General features: G+C 41.6%; 1 protein-coding gene across 1 annotated transcript in view; it reads left to right on the forward strand.

Annotated features, from left to right (window-relative positions):
* Positions 1–20,180, forward strand: part of LOC126485114 (pescadillo homolog) — a 39,811-nt gene extending 19,631 nt beyond the window's left edge. Inside the window, exons 7-9 of the mRNA XM_050108746.1 lie at positions 5,589–5,776; positions 19,225–19,418; positions 19,502–20,180. Of these exons, the coding sequence (XP_049964703.1) occupies positions 5,589–5,776; positions 19,225–19,418; positions 19,502–19,774 (655 nt within the window). The 3' untranslated portion in view covers positions 19,775–20,180. The remainder of the gene's footprint in view (positions 1–5,588; positions 5,777–19,224; positions 19,419–19,501) is intronic.
* Positions 20,181–20,761: the final 581 nt, after the last annotated feature.

Here is a 20,761-nt window from a genome sequence, read left to right on the forward strand (position 1 = left end):
TACATCTATTATCCTATTCATTAAACCACATGACCACACTACTTAAATTGACTTTTTTAATGTCATTCAGCATCATGCATAGTTCCAAATTTTTCTTTATCAGTTACTCACGAAGGAGGACCCACCAGGGTGAATGGCTGCAGTGTGTGATACCTGGGAACCTGGCCTACATAACTTTGTAGATGGTTTCAAAAAGTCAGTGCACCACTGGAGATGTCTCCTTGTAAATGTTGGATTTCATTGATGACATTACTTTCAGATTTGGTCTGTGGTGTGGTGACACTGTTGACAAGCTCTCTGCCTACTATGTGAACTGCTATAGGGTAATTATTCCCAGCGGGTAGCAAGTAGCAAGGTTGCAGCGTAAATGTAACAATGCTCCCAGGAAGCAATGAGGTGCGATTTTAGAGCAGTGAAGTGCCAGTGGTGAGGTTGCAACATAATCGTGCCCTTAGTGTTCACTGCAGATGCTGGCCAACAATCAATGGAATGGCTGAAATGATTTGCCCAATTTGGCAAAAGTGTACTTACCTTGACAGCACAGCCCAACAGTGGTTCTAAAACAACAAAGAGAGCTGAGACACATCCTAGGCTGAACTGAAGAAAACATTTGTTAATAATCGGCAGCAAGCCTGCTTAACACAGGAACGGTTGAAGAGCATTGCCTAATGCCATGAGAAACAGCACAGTCCTGCACAAAGTATGTTCTGGCCCTGTGCAAATTGTGAATCCGAATATGACTGAAGCCTACAAAATCTCAAATACGATGATAGGAGACACAAATGATATCTACCAAGCTGTCCTGGTAAAGAATACAACAACAATCAAGGAATTGATCAAATGGTGCCAACACATCAAGAAAATGCAACAGAAAAAAAAGAAAGAAGTAAGACCAACTCCTCAGTGTGGTTCTAATGGCATTTATGGGTGATAACCGCAACCTCACGTTGCTATGTAGTAAGTGGAGAGAGAGAGAGAGAGAGAGAGAGAGAGAGAGAGAGAGAGAGAGAGAGCAGTGTGTATCAGCCAGAAATGTCAGACCAGGCAAGCAAGAAATAGTAGCTGTAAATGTCAACCTATAAATTAGAAGGTAATAAGAGAATGCCAAAGAAGAGGAGTATCGATCTTTAGCATCAGTCTGCACTACCAGTTGAATGCAACAGGAAGAATGGACGAGGCCAACTCATACTTACAAGGGAACCTCCCCATCGCACCCCCCTCAGATTTAAGTACAAGTTGGCACAGTGGATAGGCCTTGAAAAACTGAACACAGATCAATCGAGAAAACAGGAAGAAGTTGTGTGGAACTATGAAAAAAATAAGCAAAACATACAAACTGAGTAGTCCATGCGCAAGATAGGCAGCATCAAGGGCACTGTAAGCTCTGAAGCGCCGTGGTCCCATGGTTAGCGTGAGCAGCTGCGAAATGAAAGGTCTTTGGTTCAAGTCTCCCTCGTGTGAAAAATTTTTTATTTTCAGACTATTATCAAAGTTAAGGCACTCAAACATAATCAACTTCGCTCTCCAAAATTCCAGGACATGTTCAGATTTGCTTAGACACATGCAGTATTTGACGGTCTACACACAGAAAAATTTGAAAACGTTAGAAACATATGTTTTGACAGGGCACAGGGAAAACTGTGCGACTGTGAAACTGTTGCAGTCATTTGTTGCAGTTCACGTGACAAACTCTTATGTTTTCATCACTTTTTTGGGAGTGATTATCACATCCACAAGAAAACCTAAATCGGCAAGGTAGAAGAATCTTTTTACCCATTCGCCAAGTGTACAAGTTAGATGGGTCGACAACATATGCCTGTCAGGTGACGCACATGCCGTCACCAGTGTCATATGGAATATATCAGACGTGTTGTCCTGTGGAGGAATCGGTTGATGTATGACCTTGCGAGCAAATGTTTTCGGTGCCCACTGGAGAGGCACGTCATTTCGTCTACTAATCGCACGGTTTTGCGGTGCGGTGGCAAAACACAGACACTAAACTTTACAGTGAACAGAGACGTCAATGAATGAACGGACGGATCATAACTTTGCGAGAATAAAGAAAGTAAAATTTTCACCCGATGGAAGACTTGAACCAAGGACCTCTCCCTCCAGAGCTGCTCACGCTAACCACGGGACCACGGCGCTCCTGAGCTTGGAGTATCCTTAATGTTGCTTATGTTGCGCATGGACTACTCAGTTCTTATATTTTGCTTATTTTTTTCGGAGTTCCACACAACTTCTTCCTGTTTTCTCGATTGATCTGTGTCCAGTTTTTCAAGGCCTATCCACTGTGCCAACTTATAACTAAATCTGAGGGGGGTGCGATGGGGAGGTTCCCTTGTTAGTGGTACAGCTGTCAAATGACAAGCCAGCATCTGACCAGTATTGGTAAACCAATTCCTCCGCTAAGTATAACACCTTGGAGAAGAACAGACAATTGGAGGACAGAGGACTGCTTGCTGGTATGTTTTCACTGTGGAACACTGGACACTCACACCACTGCAGGGAAAGAAGACGAGTGTTTGACGGCTCCTATATTGTTAGATGTCAACCACCACAACAGTTCTATTCATACCAGTCAACCGGAGACAATTGCAGTCAAACTGTGGGAAGAAGGCAGTTGGCGTACTCTGGATGAATTCACTCCCCAACACACCGTAGTCAATTCCCGCCCTAATATGGGGTACCAGCCCTTTACCTAGCCACTGTACTCAGGGAAACTACATAAAGCAACTACAAATGAGAACCCTTTGTGGGCAACAATCACCAAGATGCCAGGAAATCTCATTGAAGTCCTCGTCGACTGTTAGCCTCCCATGCCATTAGTCGCTTCGGGAATTATTTTCCTGTAATGATGCGTACTTATTATTGTCATGTAAAGGAGATTGTTGCGTGATATGAAATGATTGTGCTGGAATTCACAAATAGGAAATATGTTCAGCAGACACAAACATTTATTGCAAGCATAACTATCAACGACACAAGGTAGCCTTTCAAATTTGTCATTTTAACAGAATGTAGCCGTAATGTTGTTCTCAAATTGAACTCCAGGCAGGCATCACACTCGCTCACTATGAACTGCAGAAAACCAGAGCTGCAGATTGATGAAGCTATTCCAGCCACCACACGAGACAGTTGTTTGCCATTGAAGGTGGTCTTATCTCGTCATCATGAAGATGAGTGCCAATCATCAGTAGAGATCCTCAGTTAAACTGTGAAGCTCTTGTGGATTGCAAAAAGCTACTCAGGACCACAAAAGAAATCTACATGCCAGCAACAATCATGAGCATTATATGTGGTGAAGGATAACTTCATATCACTAATTGTCATGAACAACCACAACTCATCCTTACACCTATGTGCTTATGGGTAGCCAAACAAGTCATTGAAGAGCAGATTAGAGCCAGAGATGAAGATTGTGCTCCTCTGCCACTACAGACAACACAAAGGAAGAAACTACTATTGATTTGCGAATAGTATTAGCCTGACAAAGGAGTGGCATAGGTGAGTGGTAGCCATTCTACGTCAATTTTCAGATGGAGAATGGAGAAAAGACAGGCAAAGCGGCCCATCAGCTATGGAATTGTCCACCAATTAGCCAGCACTCATATAGTGTCATCAGCTGAGCAACATATAATCTGGGAGGAAGTGGATCAGATGCTGCAAGATAACATTATTGAACCTTCAGTGTCCTTGCTGTTCTCCTATGGTCCTTTCGAAGAGGAAGGATGGCACATGACGTTTCTGTGTCGACTACCGGCTAATGAAAAAAATTATGAAGAAAGGTATCTGTCCATTTCCATACGTTGATAACTTGCTAGCAGCTTGAAAGGCACAAAGTATTTCATAATTGTGGACTGCGCACACACTACTGGCAAAGTGACATTGATGAGGCTGACTTGGAAAAGACTCTGTTCATAACACCTCATAGTCTCAGAATCGCGCTGTTTGGATTATGTTACGTTCCAGCCACCTTAGAGTGTATCATAACAACACATGTGTCACTTGCTGCATGCCTCCAGTCTAATTATTTGATATTTAGCACTTATCATTGATATACATAGATGTCAAACAGAGAGACTGGATTAGGATACTGTCCATCACGACATTCACGTGCAACACTGCAAAACAAGATCACAGTCTTCACAATGTTCTTTCTGCTCCAGAGCCATGAGGCCGAAACGACAATGGATATGCTGTTCCCATTTGAACCAGACAGTACTCATGATTACTACATAGAACACCTCATCAACAGGACCAAAGAAGTAAGGTAGCTGGCTCGTATACAGATCCTGGATGCTCAGGAGAAAGACTGAGAGCAATATAACACCAAGCACCAATCAGTGAGATTCAACTCAGGAGGCTTGTTACGGGTTTTTACACCTGTGTTGAAAGTGGGACTGTCAGAAAAGTTGCTAAATTGCTATTTTGGGCCATATTGTATCATTATTCATCACATATGACAGAACAGAACAGAACAGAGAAAGAGGAAGACAGTAGAGAAAAGAGATGGGATGTAGCTTGACAACTAGATGAACCAGAACGGAAGTGTTGTGGAGCTGTTGTGGAAGTAGGGGGAAATGTGGCCGAGATGGTGAGGCACATTGTTGGAGAAAGGAAGTGATACATAACACAGGAAAAATCCATGCAATGCAGAGAAGCTAGTTATGGTGGGTGATGGACAAAATGGCAAAGGTTGGAAAGCAGTCACTGAAGTTGAACCAAACAGAATTCTCTGAGTTGTCAAAATTTTCCCGTTATCTTCTAAACGGCTGGTTGAAGGCTGTGCAAAAATTGTAGTTGAGTTGATATATCTCATGGCTGATTTTAGACACGCCTCTGTGTCCAGTGGTTAGCATATGACTATGAGGAGCTGGAATAGGAAGTGCTGGATATATGCATGGGACAGTTCTTGCACCTGTTCATGTCAATATGCCACATGTGGCAAGAGGTTGCACCTGGGTCTTTCATGTGCATATGGCATGCAATGACAATAGTACAGGCATGGCATTAGAATGTACCAGGATATTTCATAGATTCCTTGAGTGATCACTTTAGGAGAGTTGAGAAGGATGTTCTTAGTTTCAGGGAAGGAGGGGTGATCCTTTGCAGCTATTTGGTGTGAGGTGATTGAATTACTGCAAGAATGTGTGGGAAGGGCATAGAAGATCTGTTTGTGAATTATATTTTGAGGAGGGGTCTGGGTACTGCCTATTCTTAAGTCCTTAGCAAGATGTTTAGCATACTGGCAAGCAATTACTCTTCACTGGAGATGTCATTTGTGGGTGGCTAGTTGGTGCAGGAGTGACTTTTTGTTGTGGAAAGGGTGGCAGATACCAATGTAGAGGCATAGATGTTGGTCAGTAATTTTTGTGTGAATAGGGTTTTATTAAAACCATCAGAGAAAATGCGTTGAACATCCAGAAAAGGGGCATATTGAGTTGAGGAAACCGAGGTCAGACAAATAAGAGAAGAGGCTAATGCTGTGGGCTAATTGAGGATACTTATACACCTTGAACACTTTGTTTTGTCATGTGAAATCTGACAGTGTACACACTGAATGAAATGAATTTCTTACTTTACAGGTACTACATTCAGCCACAATGGGTATTTGATTCTGTAAATGCTCGACAGTTACTGCCCGTTGAGAAATATTTTGTTGGAGCCATTCTGCCACCACATCTTTCGCCATTTGTGGATGCAGAACGTGAGGAGCAGTATATCCCTCCTGAAGAACAACAGCTGCGTGATCCTTCATTAATCGAGCAGAAAGGTAGGAATTTACTATTTCTGTAGGCCAGATATTCCATAATTTTAAGCTACTGAAGTCATTGTTTATTAAAGTTCACATACTACAGACAGAATGCCTGGACATTTACTGAGATAAAAAAAAGTAATTCATAGTGTTTCAGTTAGTTATGGAAACAATTTTTGTACAACTTTTTTAGCATTTACAAAATATTTTTACTGCAAGAGGAATTTTTTCAAATCACCTAGTCAATTATTCGTAATTTTAATGCTGATATTCTAATGGAAAGCACACCTGCTGTTACAGGCAAGGTCAATTGTCAGTGGTATGTTTCACTCTCCATTAATAGCTCCTAATTTCATGCTTCTCAGTTTGGGAATTCTTGTTGTGAAGAAGCAATCAGTATTATCCAACTATGCCTGTCTTGAAAATAAATTTGTCTGTTTCGGTTTCTGTTCTCATTATCTCTGTGTGTTTCGTATTCAGTCTTTCGCTATTTTCTGTCCATATGAGTCTGGACTCCATGGCCTCTTCTTATTGCTTCAGTCTTAATTTTGATCTTAAAGCCATCCCCACATGGGTCATGGTTCTATTCGCGAAGCGCACCAGATGTGGTGCCCACCATTGTTGCTGCAAGGTCGGAAATGACTTGCTTTATCTCACGAAAGGTACTCCTCATTGTGATTTGTGACCACAGTACTTTCCTGTCCCAGTTGGCTGCATTTGGTGCACTAATCACACAATATTATGAAAAGGATAGATTTGCTACTCACAGTAAAGATAACACTTTGAGTAACAGACAAGCACAACAAAAAGACCGTTACACAAAAGCTTTTGGCCAAAGCCTTCTTCAGAAAAGAAAACACATATGCAAATTCCATCAAGCAACCATTCCTCATGCATGCACGGCTGCTATCTCTGGGCCCTCAGGGGCTCAGCATTTGCTTGCCAGGTATAGGCTTGGCGAACCTGGGGTTCCTGGTCTGGGGACTGGTAAGCACCACCAGCCCTCTCTCACTGTAAGCTCTGAGCATCCTTCAGTGACCACTGTGTGGCAGGGCAGTGGCATGTTGTGTGTCACAGGGAACGGGACCTCGACTTGACTGCCCAGATTGCAAGGATGGTAAAAACCACTATTAAAAACAACCTCAGTCTCAAGGTGTGCTGCACTCTGATGAGATATATGGTCGTTGAGGTGGAACAGTCATATCTGGGGAACCTGCTGCACCTCAGTTGTATAAGTCTTACTTAGGCATGCGGGGCTCTGTCTAGGAGTATTTTTATTTCCCTAGGTGCTTATGGGACTGAGATGCATCCATCAGAGTTTTGTCTTCCACCTCCCAGCAGAATGGGTGGACTGCCGTTGGGTACTAACACCCAATCAAATAAGAGGGCTTGTGTAACCAGTCCTGGTAGTCAAGAATCCTAGAGTGTGTAGTAAAAGAATGTGTGCTGCTGGTCAGCGTGTGTTTTTATTGGTTAAAGGGCAAAAGGGAAGTTTTGGCAAAGTGTCACCTTTTTACATACAGCAGGGTTTAGAGAGGATTACAGGTACTTTAAAATCAGTTAAGTGGTTACGAAATGGTACATTGTTGCTGAAAACATCAAGTTCCCAACAAGTGACGAATCTACAGAGGTCCAAAACCATTGGAGAATATGCCATTGAGACTGAGCTTCACCCCACATTAAACTATAGTAAAGATGTGACATGCAGAGACGGTGGACACCCCCAAAGAAGGCCTGAAAGTTGAGTGGGCCCAAGAAGGCATTGTAGATGTGCAGAACATTATGAAACTAGTGGAGGGCGATCTTGTTAAATCCAAATTGGTCATCCTGCCTGGAACTATTAAGGCAGGTTTTCTTCCAGAACTGGCAGAAGTAAAGCTGTGAGTACCAGGCGTGAGTTGTGCTTCGGTAGCTCAGATGGTAGAGCACTTGCCCGTGAAAGGCAAAGATCCCGAGTTCGAGTCTCGGTCGGGCACACAGTTTTAATCTGCCAGGAAGTTTCAGGTTTTCTTCATTTAACTGTGCAGCCTTATGTCTCCTGTCCAATGCGCTGTTTTAAATGCCAGCGATTTGGGCATACCATACATGGATGCAAGGGAGAAGCACGCTTGTGACAAATGTGGTACGACTGCCCACAATGGAGTCAGATGCTCATCTCATCCAAAGTGAGTAAATTGCTCTGGGGCCCACCCAGTCTAGAGTAGCAACTGCTGTGTCTTTCTTGAGAAATTGAAGATACAGGAGATTAAAACCACATGACTGATTCCCTATGGTGAGACCAAGAAGATTTATAAGAGCATGCAGCCCCCAACGTTCGCTACCTCCTTTGAGTCAGTTGTTAAGCAGTCAGTACAGAAAAGTGATGCTACTACACAAATGGAGGTAGCTAGTGTTAGCAATAGTACCTGCATTTATCGGTGTACTTGTGCTGCTGTAGTTACTTCATAGCCTACACTTCATCCCGAAACATTGGAAAAGTCTGTAGTCACTAATGTTGCGGAGCTCCCTGCTCCCCCTAAGATTCAGTATGGTCCACTTTCCAGTGCTGCCACTACCACTGCTGTGGTTGTGACTCCGAAGCCTACCCAGGGCAAAAAATCAAAGGCCAAGCAAGCATCTTCCACTGATGGAGTAGGGAAGTAAACACTCTGAAGATGAAGATGTCGTCATCATACTATCTGATGTCTCTCTTGACTCTTTGGTAGAGCTAACGGACCTTGATCATCTCGCTCCAAGACAGAGCTTCCACCCATTACAGGCTCCGCTCCCTGGCAGAAAGACAGGGTGAAAGTGCAACCCCCATGATAAATGGCTCCCATATTACAGTGGAACACTAATGGGTTCAGGACACATGTGGAGGAACTGAAACTGTTAGTGCAGGAATGCCCCCTGTGCCTGTGTTTACAAGAAACACATTTTAAAGCCACTAGCAGTCCTGTGCTACGGAGCTATAGCCGTCACCGAAGGATGACCTGACTGGGGATGGAGCCAAGGGTTTGTCAATACCGTGCATGAGGGCTACTGACCTGCAAGCAGTTGCTGTTGAAATTCATGGGTGTTGGAGGATCACTGTTTGCTCACGGAATCTATCTCCACCAGATACAGTAGACTCTGAGGCTCTCACAGAGCACTACATGAGGAGAAGCCATGAACATGGATGGTCAGCAGGGCTAACTGGATGCTGTTCAGCCAGCTGGTTGTGATTGAACATCACAGCAGTGTCCAGGAATCAGTGGACCACATCACGTGAGTGGTGCATCTTGCTGCTGACTTATCCATCCCAATGTTTTCAGATCATCTTAGGAAGCGAACTGTATCTTGGTTCACAGATGAGTGCTATTCAGCCATCTGGGACAGGTGTGCTGCTCTTCAACAATTTAGATGCCGCCCTACGGGAGACAACCTCATAGCTTTTCGATTCGTGAGAGCCAAGTCTCAAAGTGTTATTAAGGAGAGCAAGAAAAGGTCATGGCAAGCCTTCCTGGACTCCATCAACCATTCCACATGTTCTGCAGAAGTATGAGAAGCCATTTGGAGGATTTCCAGTAAACACAGTTGTTTATCAATCACAGCAGTGCTGAAATAGGGGTGTCTTCAAACAATGCCCAGAGGCATTGCCCAAACACTGGCCAGTCATTTTGCAAAAACTACAGCTGATGCAAGCCAGTATCCGGCATTGCATCACTACTGTGCAGCTGTACAGAGGGGCAAGTTGGACTTCAGATCCAATACTTCTGAGGCCTACAACTCTCCTTTCTCCATGTGGGAACTGGAATCGACACTGTCTGACACTTGTGCCACTGCACCCAGTCAGGACCAACTCTGGTACTGCACGCTTCGATGATTGCCAGCAGAATCAAACGAAATCATCTTTGAATGTTTCAGCCTTATGTGGCAGACGGGCAGCTTCCCCAACTCATGGAGGGAGGCGATTCTGTTACCTCTCCTAAAGTGAGGAAAAGGCTGCAGTTACAGGAGTATTGCTTTAACGAGCTGTGTAGAAAGACTCCTGGAGCGAATGGTTAACTATCATTTGTTCTAGCTGTTAGAGACCAGGCAACTGCTTAGCCACTCTCAGTGTGGCTTCCAGAGGTTTCAGTCCACTGTCGACAACTTGACCCTGCTAGATGTGGCTATACAGCAGGCTTTCCTACATAAACGTAACTGTTGTGGCACCTTTTTTGATATCAGTAAGGCATATGACACTACTTGGGAGACACAGTATTCTCACATAACTGCATCAATGGAGCTTTCATGGCCATCTCCCTATGTTCTTGTGATCTTCCTTGACTCAAGTTGGTGACACGATCGATTTGAGCAGGTAATTGTTGTACATCAGGACACTGTTTTAAGTGTTACCATCTTTGCTATAGCTATTAAACAGTATCATGTCTGTGGTAAGGAGTCATGGACAGTGCTCCTATTTGCGGACAGTTTTGCTGTTTTCCGTTGCTACTCCAGTGTTGCAACAGAAAGCTGCCAGTTGCAATTTACAGTGTGGAGGTTAGGTTAGAGGAGTGGGCTGCAAAGATGGGTTTTCTGCAATTTTGTGTGTGTGTGTGTGTGTGTGTGTGTGCACATTTTAATCATTCAGTCATATTTTTAATTTACCTGACCTGCGACATCTTAGAAACACGTCGAGGTTTCTAGGCGTCACTCATTTTTCTCCCCCCCTCCAAATTGTTGTGGTTGCCACACCTAAGAGACCTGGAAGTCAGATCTGTCAAGACACTAAATATCATGAAGTGCCTCACCCACGGGCCTTGGGGAGTGGACAGGACACATCTCCTCCAGTTTTGTTGGGCTTTCGTGCAGTCGTGGCTGGACTAGGGGTACACTGTGTAGCACGGCCTGCTCATACTCAGTCTCTGTGCTGATGCTGGGGAACCACCACTTACCATCCAGCGGCAGCTCCTCATGGTGCACCAGGCACGTAAGTTCCTCGCAGTTCCAACTTCACCTGCACACCAAACTGCTTTCTTCCACATTTGGAATGCCTTTGCTCCAATCGACCACAAGCCACAATGCCATTTGGGCGTGCGACGTGTGCTGGAGTCACTCAGTGTGTAACAGGTACAACCCCAAATCCAGGATTTTAATCATCTGCCATCCTGGTTTCTGGAGAGGCCCAGAGTAATTTTAGATTTGGTGTGGTACAGGAGAGATTGCACTCCTGCTTCCGTTTTCAGTGTGATAATTTGTGACATTTTACCTGAGTACCACAGCTATGTAGCCATTTTTACAGGTGGACTTGAAACGGGAGGACTTTGTTGGTTTCTCTGTTGTTTTCCTGGATTGTATCCTGAAGGTTCATGTGCCTCAAGACTTTACTGTCTTTTATGCAGAATTATATGAAATCTTGCAGCATTGGAGCAAATGAGATGTTCTTCCAGTGCTAAATTTCTTGTCTCAGATCCTCTGAGTGCCCTACACTTTCTGAAATGTTTGTATCCAGCAGATAAAGTAGTCCACACTATCCAGGATGCCCTCCTGCAACTACAATACTGGGGAAGGAGATGTCTTTTCACTGGATATCAGGGCACATGGGAGTTTGGGGGAATGAAAGTGCAAATCTAGCAGCCAAGGAGGTGTTGTGTCACGATCCTCGGGTATTTCAGTGTGCCATCCACCTGCATGCTATAACCTTGCTGTTGAGCTCCAGATTTTTGCATCGGTGAGAGGATGAGTGGCTGGAAGTGACAGACAATAAGCTCTGTCTATTAAACCCCACAATGTGGCCATGGTGTACTTCCTTTCAGCTATGAAGACAGGATGAGGTTCTCCTCACTCATCTTCGCAGAGGCCACAAACCTATGCTGCATGGCTTCTTGCTATAGCGAGAGTACCCTCCAATGTGTGGCCCTTTGTGGCGTATAGATCACTTTGCTTCACATTTTATTGGACTGCATATTTTTTTTCCCCTGACTAGCGAGCCATGGCTGATTTGCTGACAGATCTGCAATCTGTTTTAGGTAACGTTCAAATGAATGTGGTTAGAGTTTTAAAGCTTTGTGAATTGTCCTCCTTTTCCAACATTTTAGGGAGATGGTTTTAATGTATTAACAGGGTGACTGGCTCAACCATATATTAGGTGAGTGGTCAGCCAGTGACATTTACCTGTGGCTTCCTTTTAGCTCCTTTGTCATTTTACGTGTGTTTATTCTCCTCTGTGGCATCTTTTATTCTGTTCCATTGTCTTAGCGTGTATGATCACATTTGTGTCTTTTAATATGTGTAAGGGCTCTGATAACCTCGCCGTTGAGAGCCTGTAAGCCACACACACACACACACACACACACACACACACACACACACACACTACCTGCTATGGTCAGAATCAGTTGGATGAGGTTTTTCTAAGCTAACTCTTTCTTTCATAGGTGGACTACACTCTTCCAGTAAATCAGTGTAGCATCTGATCTTTCAACGACTAGTTCTATATGGTTGTTGCATTTTTAGTGTCTGAACAGATACTCTCACATCTTTTTAGCTGTTACTGTTTCCATCCATTCTTTGCCAGAAGTGATCAAACAGTAATCAGTCTTCCCATCAAATTATGTACAACACATTCATTTATGGTGAGGATCAGCAGCCAGTCCTTAAACCAATCCACAATTCTCTGCAGGCCTCCTTGCATTTTGCTGCAGTTTTCTGACTTTACAACTTTCCTGTATACTGCAGCATCTTCCACAGACTGCATTACAGATCTTCAAATATTATCGTCCAGATATTTATGTATATATTGTGAACAGTATAAGAGCTGTATGACACTTCCTTGTGGTACACACTATATTCCTTTTACATGCAGTGATATCAGTCTATTAAGAATGTCATGTTGAGTTTTGTCTGCTAGAAAGTCTTGAATCCAGTCTTCAAACAAGTGCAACTATCTTCAAGAAGACTAGAGTTATGGTCTTAAGTCATAATTCTTCCCCAGATAAATGTGACCACACTTTTAATCAGTCTGAAGTATACAGAGAGGGAGGAGAAGCAGTTAAATCCTCCCCATCGTTAATTTAAGGAGCTTTTTCACATTTGCAGCTGTACTGTGGCTTTATTGTGTATGATTCTGTTCAACTGTTCTAATTAAAGACCTTTAACTCCATTCACCATGAGTGTGTTAAACTAACAACAGGAGCCATAAGGACAAGTCTTACACCCGGACTCTGTGCTGAGGCTGGGAAACAGCCTCCAACCAGCCGACAGAATTTCCTCATGATGTTACGACCATCCAAGATCCCATCACTCCAACGTTCAGTTTTCTTGTCTGCCTATCAGTATAATGTAGGTATGTAAATTTCAGAAGAGCTGCGGGACCATTTGAGATTAGAACAAAGGAGCAGCTTGTGCAGCTCAGTGTTGCAGATCTGAAAGTATAAACAGACGGTTAAAGCAGTATCATGCCTGGTTACTAGTGGAATCAAGGTTGTTTTTAATTTTGACAAAGTGCAAGAAATATTGTGTGCCAGATTTTATGTCCAAACTAGCCTTTTACAAATATATATATAGAGAAACACTGAAATTTAACATTTATTTAAGTTGGTGGGTCTAAGCAGTTGTTTCCTCTGACAGTGTCTTTGGGATTAGATTCTAGAGGAATTTACACTCTTTGATGCAGAGTCCAAAGCAATCATAGAAATGCTCGAGCAGAGGAGGTGCAATCAACAGAACAACTTTTTCATGTGCTGTGTTTCCCTAGGTGCCCTACAAACCATTCAGAAAATGTACCCAGCAGACAAAGTGGCGCTAAACATAAAAGACACTTCATGCCCTATAATTTTAAGGGAAGAAAGCAAAATTCTGCTGGATTATCGGGCATATGGAAACCCAGCAGCAAGGGATAAGGACAACAATAGTAATGTATTACTCTGTGTTGTCGCATTGTGTGGTATTAATTCAAGAGCAAAAGTCGTGTCATAGGGAGAAGGTGTAGGTACAAAATAGAAGATTAAGATTGGTGGAGCTTACAGTTCTGTCATATTGAACATCACTCCACTCGCACAGATGGATAGAAGCGGCTTTAAGGGGACCACACCGTGGTTCCGGTTGAAAAAAAAAGTGGGTTTTTCGTTTTCATCATATTTCGATAGATTAAGGTTTTATTTAAGTACTATGAAAAGGATTTTGCTGAAAAAAAATTTTTTTTCGAGCATTTAAAGAGCGTTTTCCTACCAAGTGTGTTTATGTGCCTCACCCACTTTTCTGCAGATATTTTTGGTCTTTATATCCCCTACATTGCACGTTAGGGTTGTTGTTTTTTTTTTTTTAACTCCTGAGTGTGTTGGCTATCCTTTGACTGCAATGGTTGGTATTCTTTTGTTTCTGCTGTCTGTAAACAACATGCTTTCAAACACGCGGTTAGTTTTGTTCAGGTGTGATTGCGAGTAGTTGTTATACTTACGTTTGCAGTGCTTGTTTACGTGTCTTTTGTTGTGTTTATTGAAGATGATGAAACGTAAAGGCATTTTCAAGAAATGACAATTTAGAGGAAACAAGTTTAGAAAGCTTTCTGTTCAAGAGGTTATGTCACCTGGCAACGATGTTTCTAATTGTAATTCTTCAACAAGTGCATCATCAAAGAAGCTCTCGCCATTTCAAGAGTGTTACAGCGGATTTACTGTAAGTGAAAAGGGGTGCAGTAACATTATTATAAATTTGAGAATATAATCAGATGTAATTTCTAAATTTATACAATGTAGACAGTGTGGTGAGTCACAGAGTGTGAAAATTTGTGAGAGTGCCAGTGGGAGAAAAGGCCTAGCAATTGCTTTGGACTTAATTTGCACTAAATGCTTAGCTGTGATTTCATTTGAGTTCTTCAAAACCAGATGCAAGTGGCCCTTATGAAATCAATACTAGATTAGTTTATGCCTTACGATGCATTGGCAAGGGCATGTCTGCAGGGAGAACATTTTGTTCAGTGATGAACTTACATCAACCACCAAATAAATTTGAAAAACTGACTGCAATATTAGAGAAAGCTGTATGTGAGGTCAGTGAGGAAAGCATGAAACTGGCTGCTATGGAAGCATTGGAAGAAAATGATGAATGTTCGGATATTGCAGTTGCACTTGATGGAAGTTGGCAGAAAAGAGGACATACTTCTCTGAATGGAGTAGTGACTGCCACGAGTGTAGGCACCGGTAAAGTGTTAGATGTGGAGATAACGTCTAAATATTGCAAATGTTGTGAAGTCAGTGAACATAAAGAATATAACTGTGTGGCTAATTTTAGAGGAACAAGTGGTGGTTTGGAAGTTCATGGAGTATAACAAATATTTCATCGCTCTTTAGAAACAAGAGGCGTACGGTACACCAAATATTTGGGTGATGGTGACAGTAAGGCATACAACAATGTGGTGAACTCTAAGCCATATGGAGATGCCATTATTAGCAAAATAGAATGTGTAGGCTATGTTCAAAAATGTTTGGGAACAAGGCTGAGAAAACTAACTGTTAATATGAGAGGAAAAAAATTAGAAGATGGAAAATTGTTGACCGGACAGGGTCAGTTAACTGATACTGAAATAGGAAACTTGCAGGTATACTATGGGCAGGCAGTTAGGAGAAATAAAGAAAAACCGAGCGAGGTGGCGCAGTGGTTAGACACTGGACTCGCATTTGGGAGGACGACGGTTCAATCCCGCGTCCGGCCATCCTGATTTAGGTTTTCCATGATTTCCCTAAATCGCTCCAGGCAAATGCTGGGATGGTTCCTTTCAAAGGGCACTGCCGACTTCCTTCCCCCTCCTTCCCTAATCCGATGAGACCGATGACCTCGATGTCTGGTCTCCTTCCCCAAAACAACCAACCAAATAAAGAAAATCTGGAGGCAATGAAGAGAGATGTTTGGAGCATATTCTTCCATAAGTCCTCTACTGATGATGAGCCATGTCATGGACTGTGTCCATCTGGAGAAAATTGGTGGTGCAAATACAATAGGGCTCGGACAACTGGAGAATCTTATTCTCACCAGCATTCTCTTCCTGCTGCTGTTATTACAGCAGTTAAACCTATTTTCAGGGACTTGGCTCATCCTGAGCTCCTAAGGAAATGTCTGCATGGGCAGACACAGAACCCAAATGAATGTTTCAACAGCGTAATTTTGAACTGCCTTCCTAAAACTGTATTTGGAGGCATGCATACAATGAAACTAGTTCATGATGCTGTTATTACATTCAATTGTGGTAATATTGGAAAGTGCTGGGTACTGAAAAAGCTGGGAATTAATCCTGGTGAAAATATGATCACTGGGCTGCAACATTACGATAAAATGAGGATAGCTGATGCAGACAGGTCTGCATCTAATATGGCCAAGAAAGCAAGACAAACATCCAGGAAGATGAAAAAGAAGCTGGAAGATCTGCTAGAGGCCAAAGAAGGGCCATCATATGCAGCAGGACAGTTTTAATTAACTGTAAGAAACAAATTTCAAAAGTTTTTTCTTTAAAGTCAATTTCCCGCAAACTAAAATTTTCAGTACATACGCCCCATTGTATCAGAAACTATCATAGATAAATGAATGATATTTTCAGAGACTCTGCATAACATAAAAAGCTACCTTTGGTACTACATTCATTAATATTCCCCAATTAGGAAGTTCACAAAAAATATTTTCTGCAGAAAAAACTTAATATTTTTTGTTAATAAATTTAAAAATGTATTTCTTAAAAACTATAAAACGGATAAAGTAGATTTTAGGACAGTTGACTATTAGCATCATGTAACACAGTAAAAATATTAAGTTCCTGCATCAAATAGTTTTTTTTTTTAGAAATGGGTCAAATACTTGCCTAAATTAACAGGGGTTAGATAGGCAGGGTGTGGTCCACATCTGAGAATAGACCACAGTCCTCTTACTTATGGGCACCTACTCCTGCAGGAGGACTCCCTCCTCTACCCCCCCCTCCCCCCCCCCCCCCACCCCACCCCACCCCAACCACCTAAATCGTTGTGCTTGTGGTGTAGAAGTGTACACATTTTATTTGATCATAATCTTTTTTCCATCCAGAACTTGGCAGTTCATTTAAATGTGCTTTATTATCTTCCCAGATAGTCGTGTGTGTTAGGTGCTGCTTCTGGGACAGGGAGGTGCACCAGCCTCAGGTTGAATCTACCCGCCGGATTAATGAAGTGGTTGGTGTACTGTCCAGTCTGGATATGATTTTTAGGTGGTTTTCTGCATCACTATGTGAATACCAGGCTGGTTTACTAGTGCCGTGTCAGTTACATGATTCACAGACATTTAGAAAACTTTCCCTCTCGTCATGAATAACACTTCATGCAGAGTGTTGGTGCATGCACATTCCATCCACAGAAACAACGTGCTGGCACAGGAAGGGCGTCTGGCCACCTTTAAAATTAACCATGCTATTCTGACCCTGCATTGATTCAGGACAAAGACACAACAAAAAGAAAGCTATTTCAATCTCTCAGAGTTTCTAGGATCTCATTTTTTGGTTAGTTTTATCTACAATTTTGACAGTGAGTCAATTTATTTTGTAAGCCTCATCCAACTGTAGGTCACATAGAATGCATCAGATTTCTAGCTAATTGTAGGTTGGTAAAAGAGATATGAAGGAAATAGTTGTGCTGCTGGATAGTAGCCATGGCAGCGGCGTAGGTCAGTTGGTACAGAACAAATTAGGAACAGGGTACCAGGTCACAAGTTGTGAAGCAAAATGCCTATCCTTACCAAGGTGACAGAGGACATAGGAAATTTGTGTAACAGTTTTGATAAAGAGACTCAGGTGATCACAGTAGGTGGGGCAGGAAAGAGCCTGGCTGAAGATAGAAATTAAGTGTGTCCTTGGTGGAATAGGAGTAGCAGCTTCATATACAAGGTTTGTGGAGGTCATGCAGCACCATGACCAGCCTTGGGTTAACAGTCCTGTCAGCCATGTGAGCACAGAGTTCAGCAGCCTGCTGCTGACTGAAATGAAATGTCATGTGAATTCAGTACCTGTTGCTACATTTGGGAGATTAGGATACTAGACAGGCCTACGCGTGAATAAGAGGATGAAAGAAAGGTTGACTAAGCCTCTTACAAAAAAAATGAACAGATGGTCTCTGTCATATAAAGCAAGATCCCTGTGGTTACTGGTATTGGAGGGGTACCTTTCATTAAATTGGCATCAAGCACCCTGTTGTGAAAGAAGTTAACATCAGAAGAGCCCTATAATATGTTTAAGAATGCACAGCAAAGCAAGGTTAGCTTATTTCATAAGAATATTAGAGGACTGAGTAATGAGGTAGACAAGCATGTCTGGAGAATTTAGAGAGCTCTGAAAAGATAGACATCCTGTGCCTATCTGAGCACCACATGGTTTGAGAAGTTAAATGTGAAGGATTACACTCTAACATCATATTCATGTAGAACTAATATGAGAGAAAGAGGAGCTGTTGCATATATTAAGATATAACAGAAATTCAGAAACATTGAAACAAGTAGATTTTGTAGTGAGCAACGCACAGCAGTGTGTGCTTCTGAATTAATACTGAAAAAGAGTTCACTCAGAATTTTTACTGTACATAGATCCCCATTGGGAAGTTCCGAACTGTCATGAGGCATATGGAGTCCTTTCTGACAGACAACAGAAAGCAGTTAATACTCTGTGGAGATATCATACAAATGTTTTGAAGGATTCTGATTGGAAAAATGATGAGGAAACTCTACTTGGGTACTCTATTTGGATCCTACAATTTTATCTTAGTAATTAATTTGCAATGCATGTGGATAACGACAGTTCACTATGTACATTAATGACATTGCAGATAATATTAATAGTAACCTAAGACTTTTTGCATATATGCAGTTATCTATAATGAACTACTGCCCAATAAAAGCTGCGTAAATATTCAGTTATTTCTTAATAAGATTTCAGAATGGTGCAGTGACTGAAAACTTGCTTTAAATATTCAGAAATGCGAAATTGTGCTCTTCACAAAATGATAAAAAAAAAAAAAAGTAACACCATATGAGTATAATATCAATGAGTAACAGTTGGAGTCGGCCAACTCATAATACACCTGGTACCTGGGCATAACACATTGCAGGAACATGAAATGGAATGATCACATAGGCAAAGTCATAGGTAATGCAGGTCGGTAATGAGGATAAGATTAGAGTAATTACAGTACGGGGAGAAGCATTTATAAACAGTCATTGAGAATCCTGAGACCAGTATCATCTGTTTTAAATGGTCTCTTACTGATAACGCCTTCAATAATAGACAGAGGTTTTTGCTAGAGATAAATAGATTGTGTGTGACTGTATGGCAAGAGAATTATAGAACTTTATGTGTATTTGATATGTAATATTAGCATCAAAAGTTTCTTACTAAGCATCGGTAATTGATGAGCATGCATAAATTTTATTTGAGATTGCTGTTGACCTAACACATCTCACACAACTGTAACCATTGTAAATCTGTATGTAACTAATTAAGCATGTGTAATACATTGCAGATTCTGGAGAGAGCAGTTCTGATGACGAAGATAATGCAAGTGATGAAGATGCCGTTGATAAGAATAAACATAACTCCAAAGAAAAGCACAGTCATAAGAAAGGTAAATCTGAGGTAGATAAGTCTGAAGCAGAAGCTGACAACAAAGCTGATGATACTCCAAGTGGAGGAATTGAAAGCCAACGAGAAGAAAAAGTAAGAACACATTCTTTGAAAAACTAACTGTAGTCTGGTCTTTTGGTGAAAATGTTATTTATATACTACTTGTTTCATTTCAGCGCAAGCGTATGTCCGTTACTGCTGGCACAGTTTCTGTTGAAGATCCTATGGAGAAGGTGCGGCAGAATCGTCAAGAATACAGATTGCGAGAGAAAATGATAGCAAAAAAGCATCGTAAACTGTACCGTAGTATGATGGAGGGCAGAACTGAGAGGGCTAAAGAAGTATGGCTGTTGCGAAAAAAGCGGCAACGAATAGAAGCAGAAGAAAAACAACACCGCAAACGAGAGCGAAGGGAGGCACAAGTATCTGCTGCTACATCTGTAACATAGTACAATTGTGTGTAACAAATATGAAAGGTACGCCACAGTTGTTACAGCAATATAGTATAGGCCAGTTCATTTTTCATCTTTGGCAAACAACAGTATTGGTGCAATGTCACATGAATTTACACTATGAACTAAAACCAGTCTGTAAGTCAAAGGACACTGGCTTTTAATGAAAGTGAAAATGAAAATCCATGAAAAAGTACAGTGTTTGAAACAAATTGATTTGTTGGTTTCACCTAATGAAGTTCAAGAATTTATTTTTATCATTACTTTTAAAAATTGTTGATACTTGACTTTGTAAATAATTGTACGTATTGATTGTGACTAAGACATTTTCATCATGGTCAGCATCTTTTGTAACAGAAGTGCTTGTTGCCTTTCTAGAATATAAATTATTCTGAGAATGATAGATCTATTTTTATTCATACCTTAACCACAACTAAATGATGTGCTACCAGTAAAGTTGTGATGGTGCATAGTGTAGTAGTTGATTATGTCTGCTACTGTTTATTTATGGCTTACTTGTTAAAGAACATATGTGCATACCATGTGCCTCCCCTCCACCTGCCTTCAGTCTCTGGGGAACAAAGAAGGAATAAATCCCATTTGTGTTAGAGAAATAGAAATTTTGTTTGTGTTTGTCTCTCGACATGTGAGATTTATTAGCTTTTTTCTCAACTGTGAAGAAAGTGTTTACAAACATGTTTGACTTACTAATTTGCTCTCTTTCATCTCTGACTTTACTTATTTTGGGACACATGTTTATGAGAAACCAAGCACTGATTAGTCTCTTAAAACTGAACTGCAGTTAATCACAACAATTTCTTTGTAAGTTTTCAAGCATAATCACAATCCTAATAACAAATTGAGAAATCTGTCAAATGTGTGTGTAGTGGAAGGCATAATTCAAACTTGGTGGCCATTGCAAAATATTATAGAATATGGATGCAAGCATGAGAAGGTATATAGCTCTAGTTTTATGACAGGTTT

The sequence above is a fragment of the Schistocerca serialis genome, chromosome 1 (genome assembly GCF_023864345.2).
Source record: "Schistocerca serialis cubense isolate TAMUIC-IGC-003099 chromosome 1, iqSchSeri2.2, whole genome shotgun sequence".
In the NCBI taxonomy this organism is placed as follows: Eukaryota; Metazoa; Arthropoda; class Insecta; order Orthoptera; family Acrididae; genus Schistocerca; species Schistocerca serialis.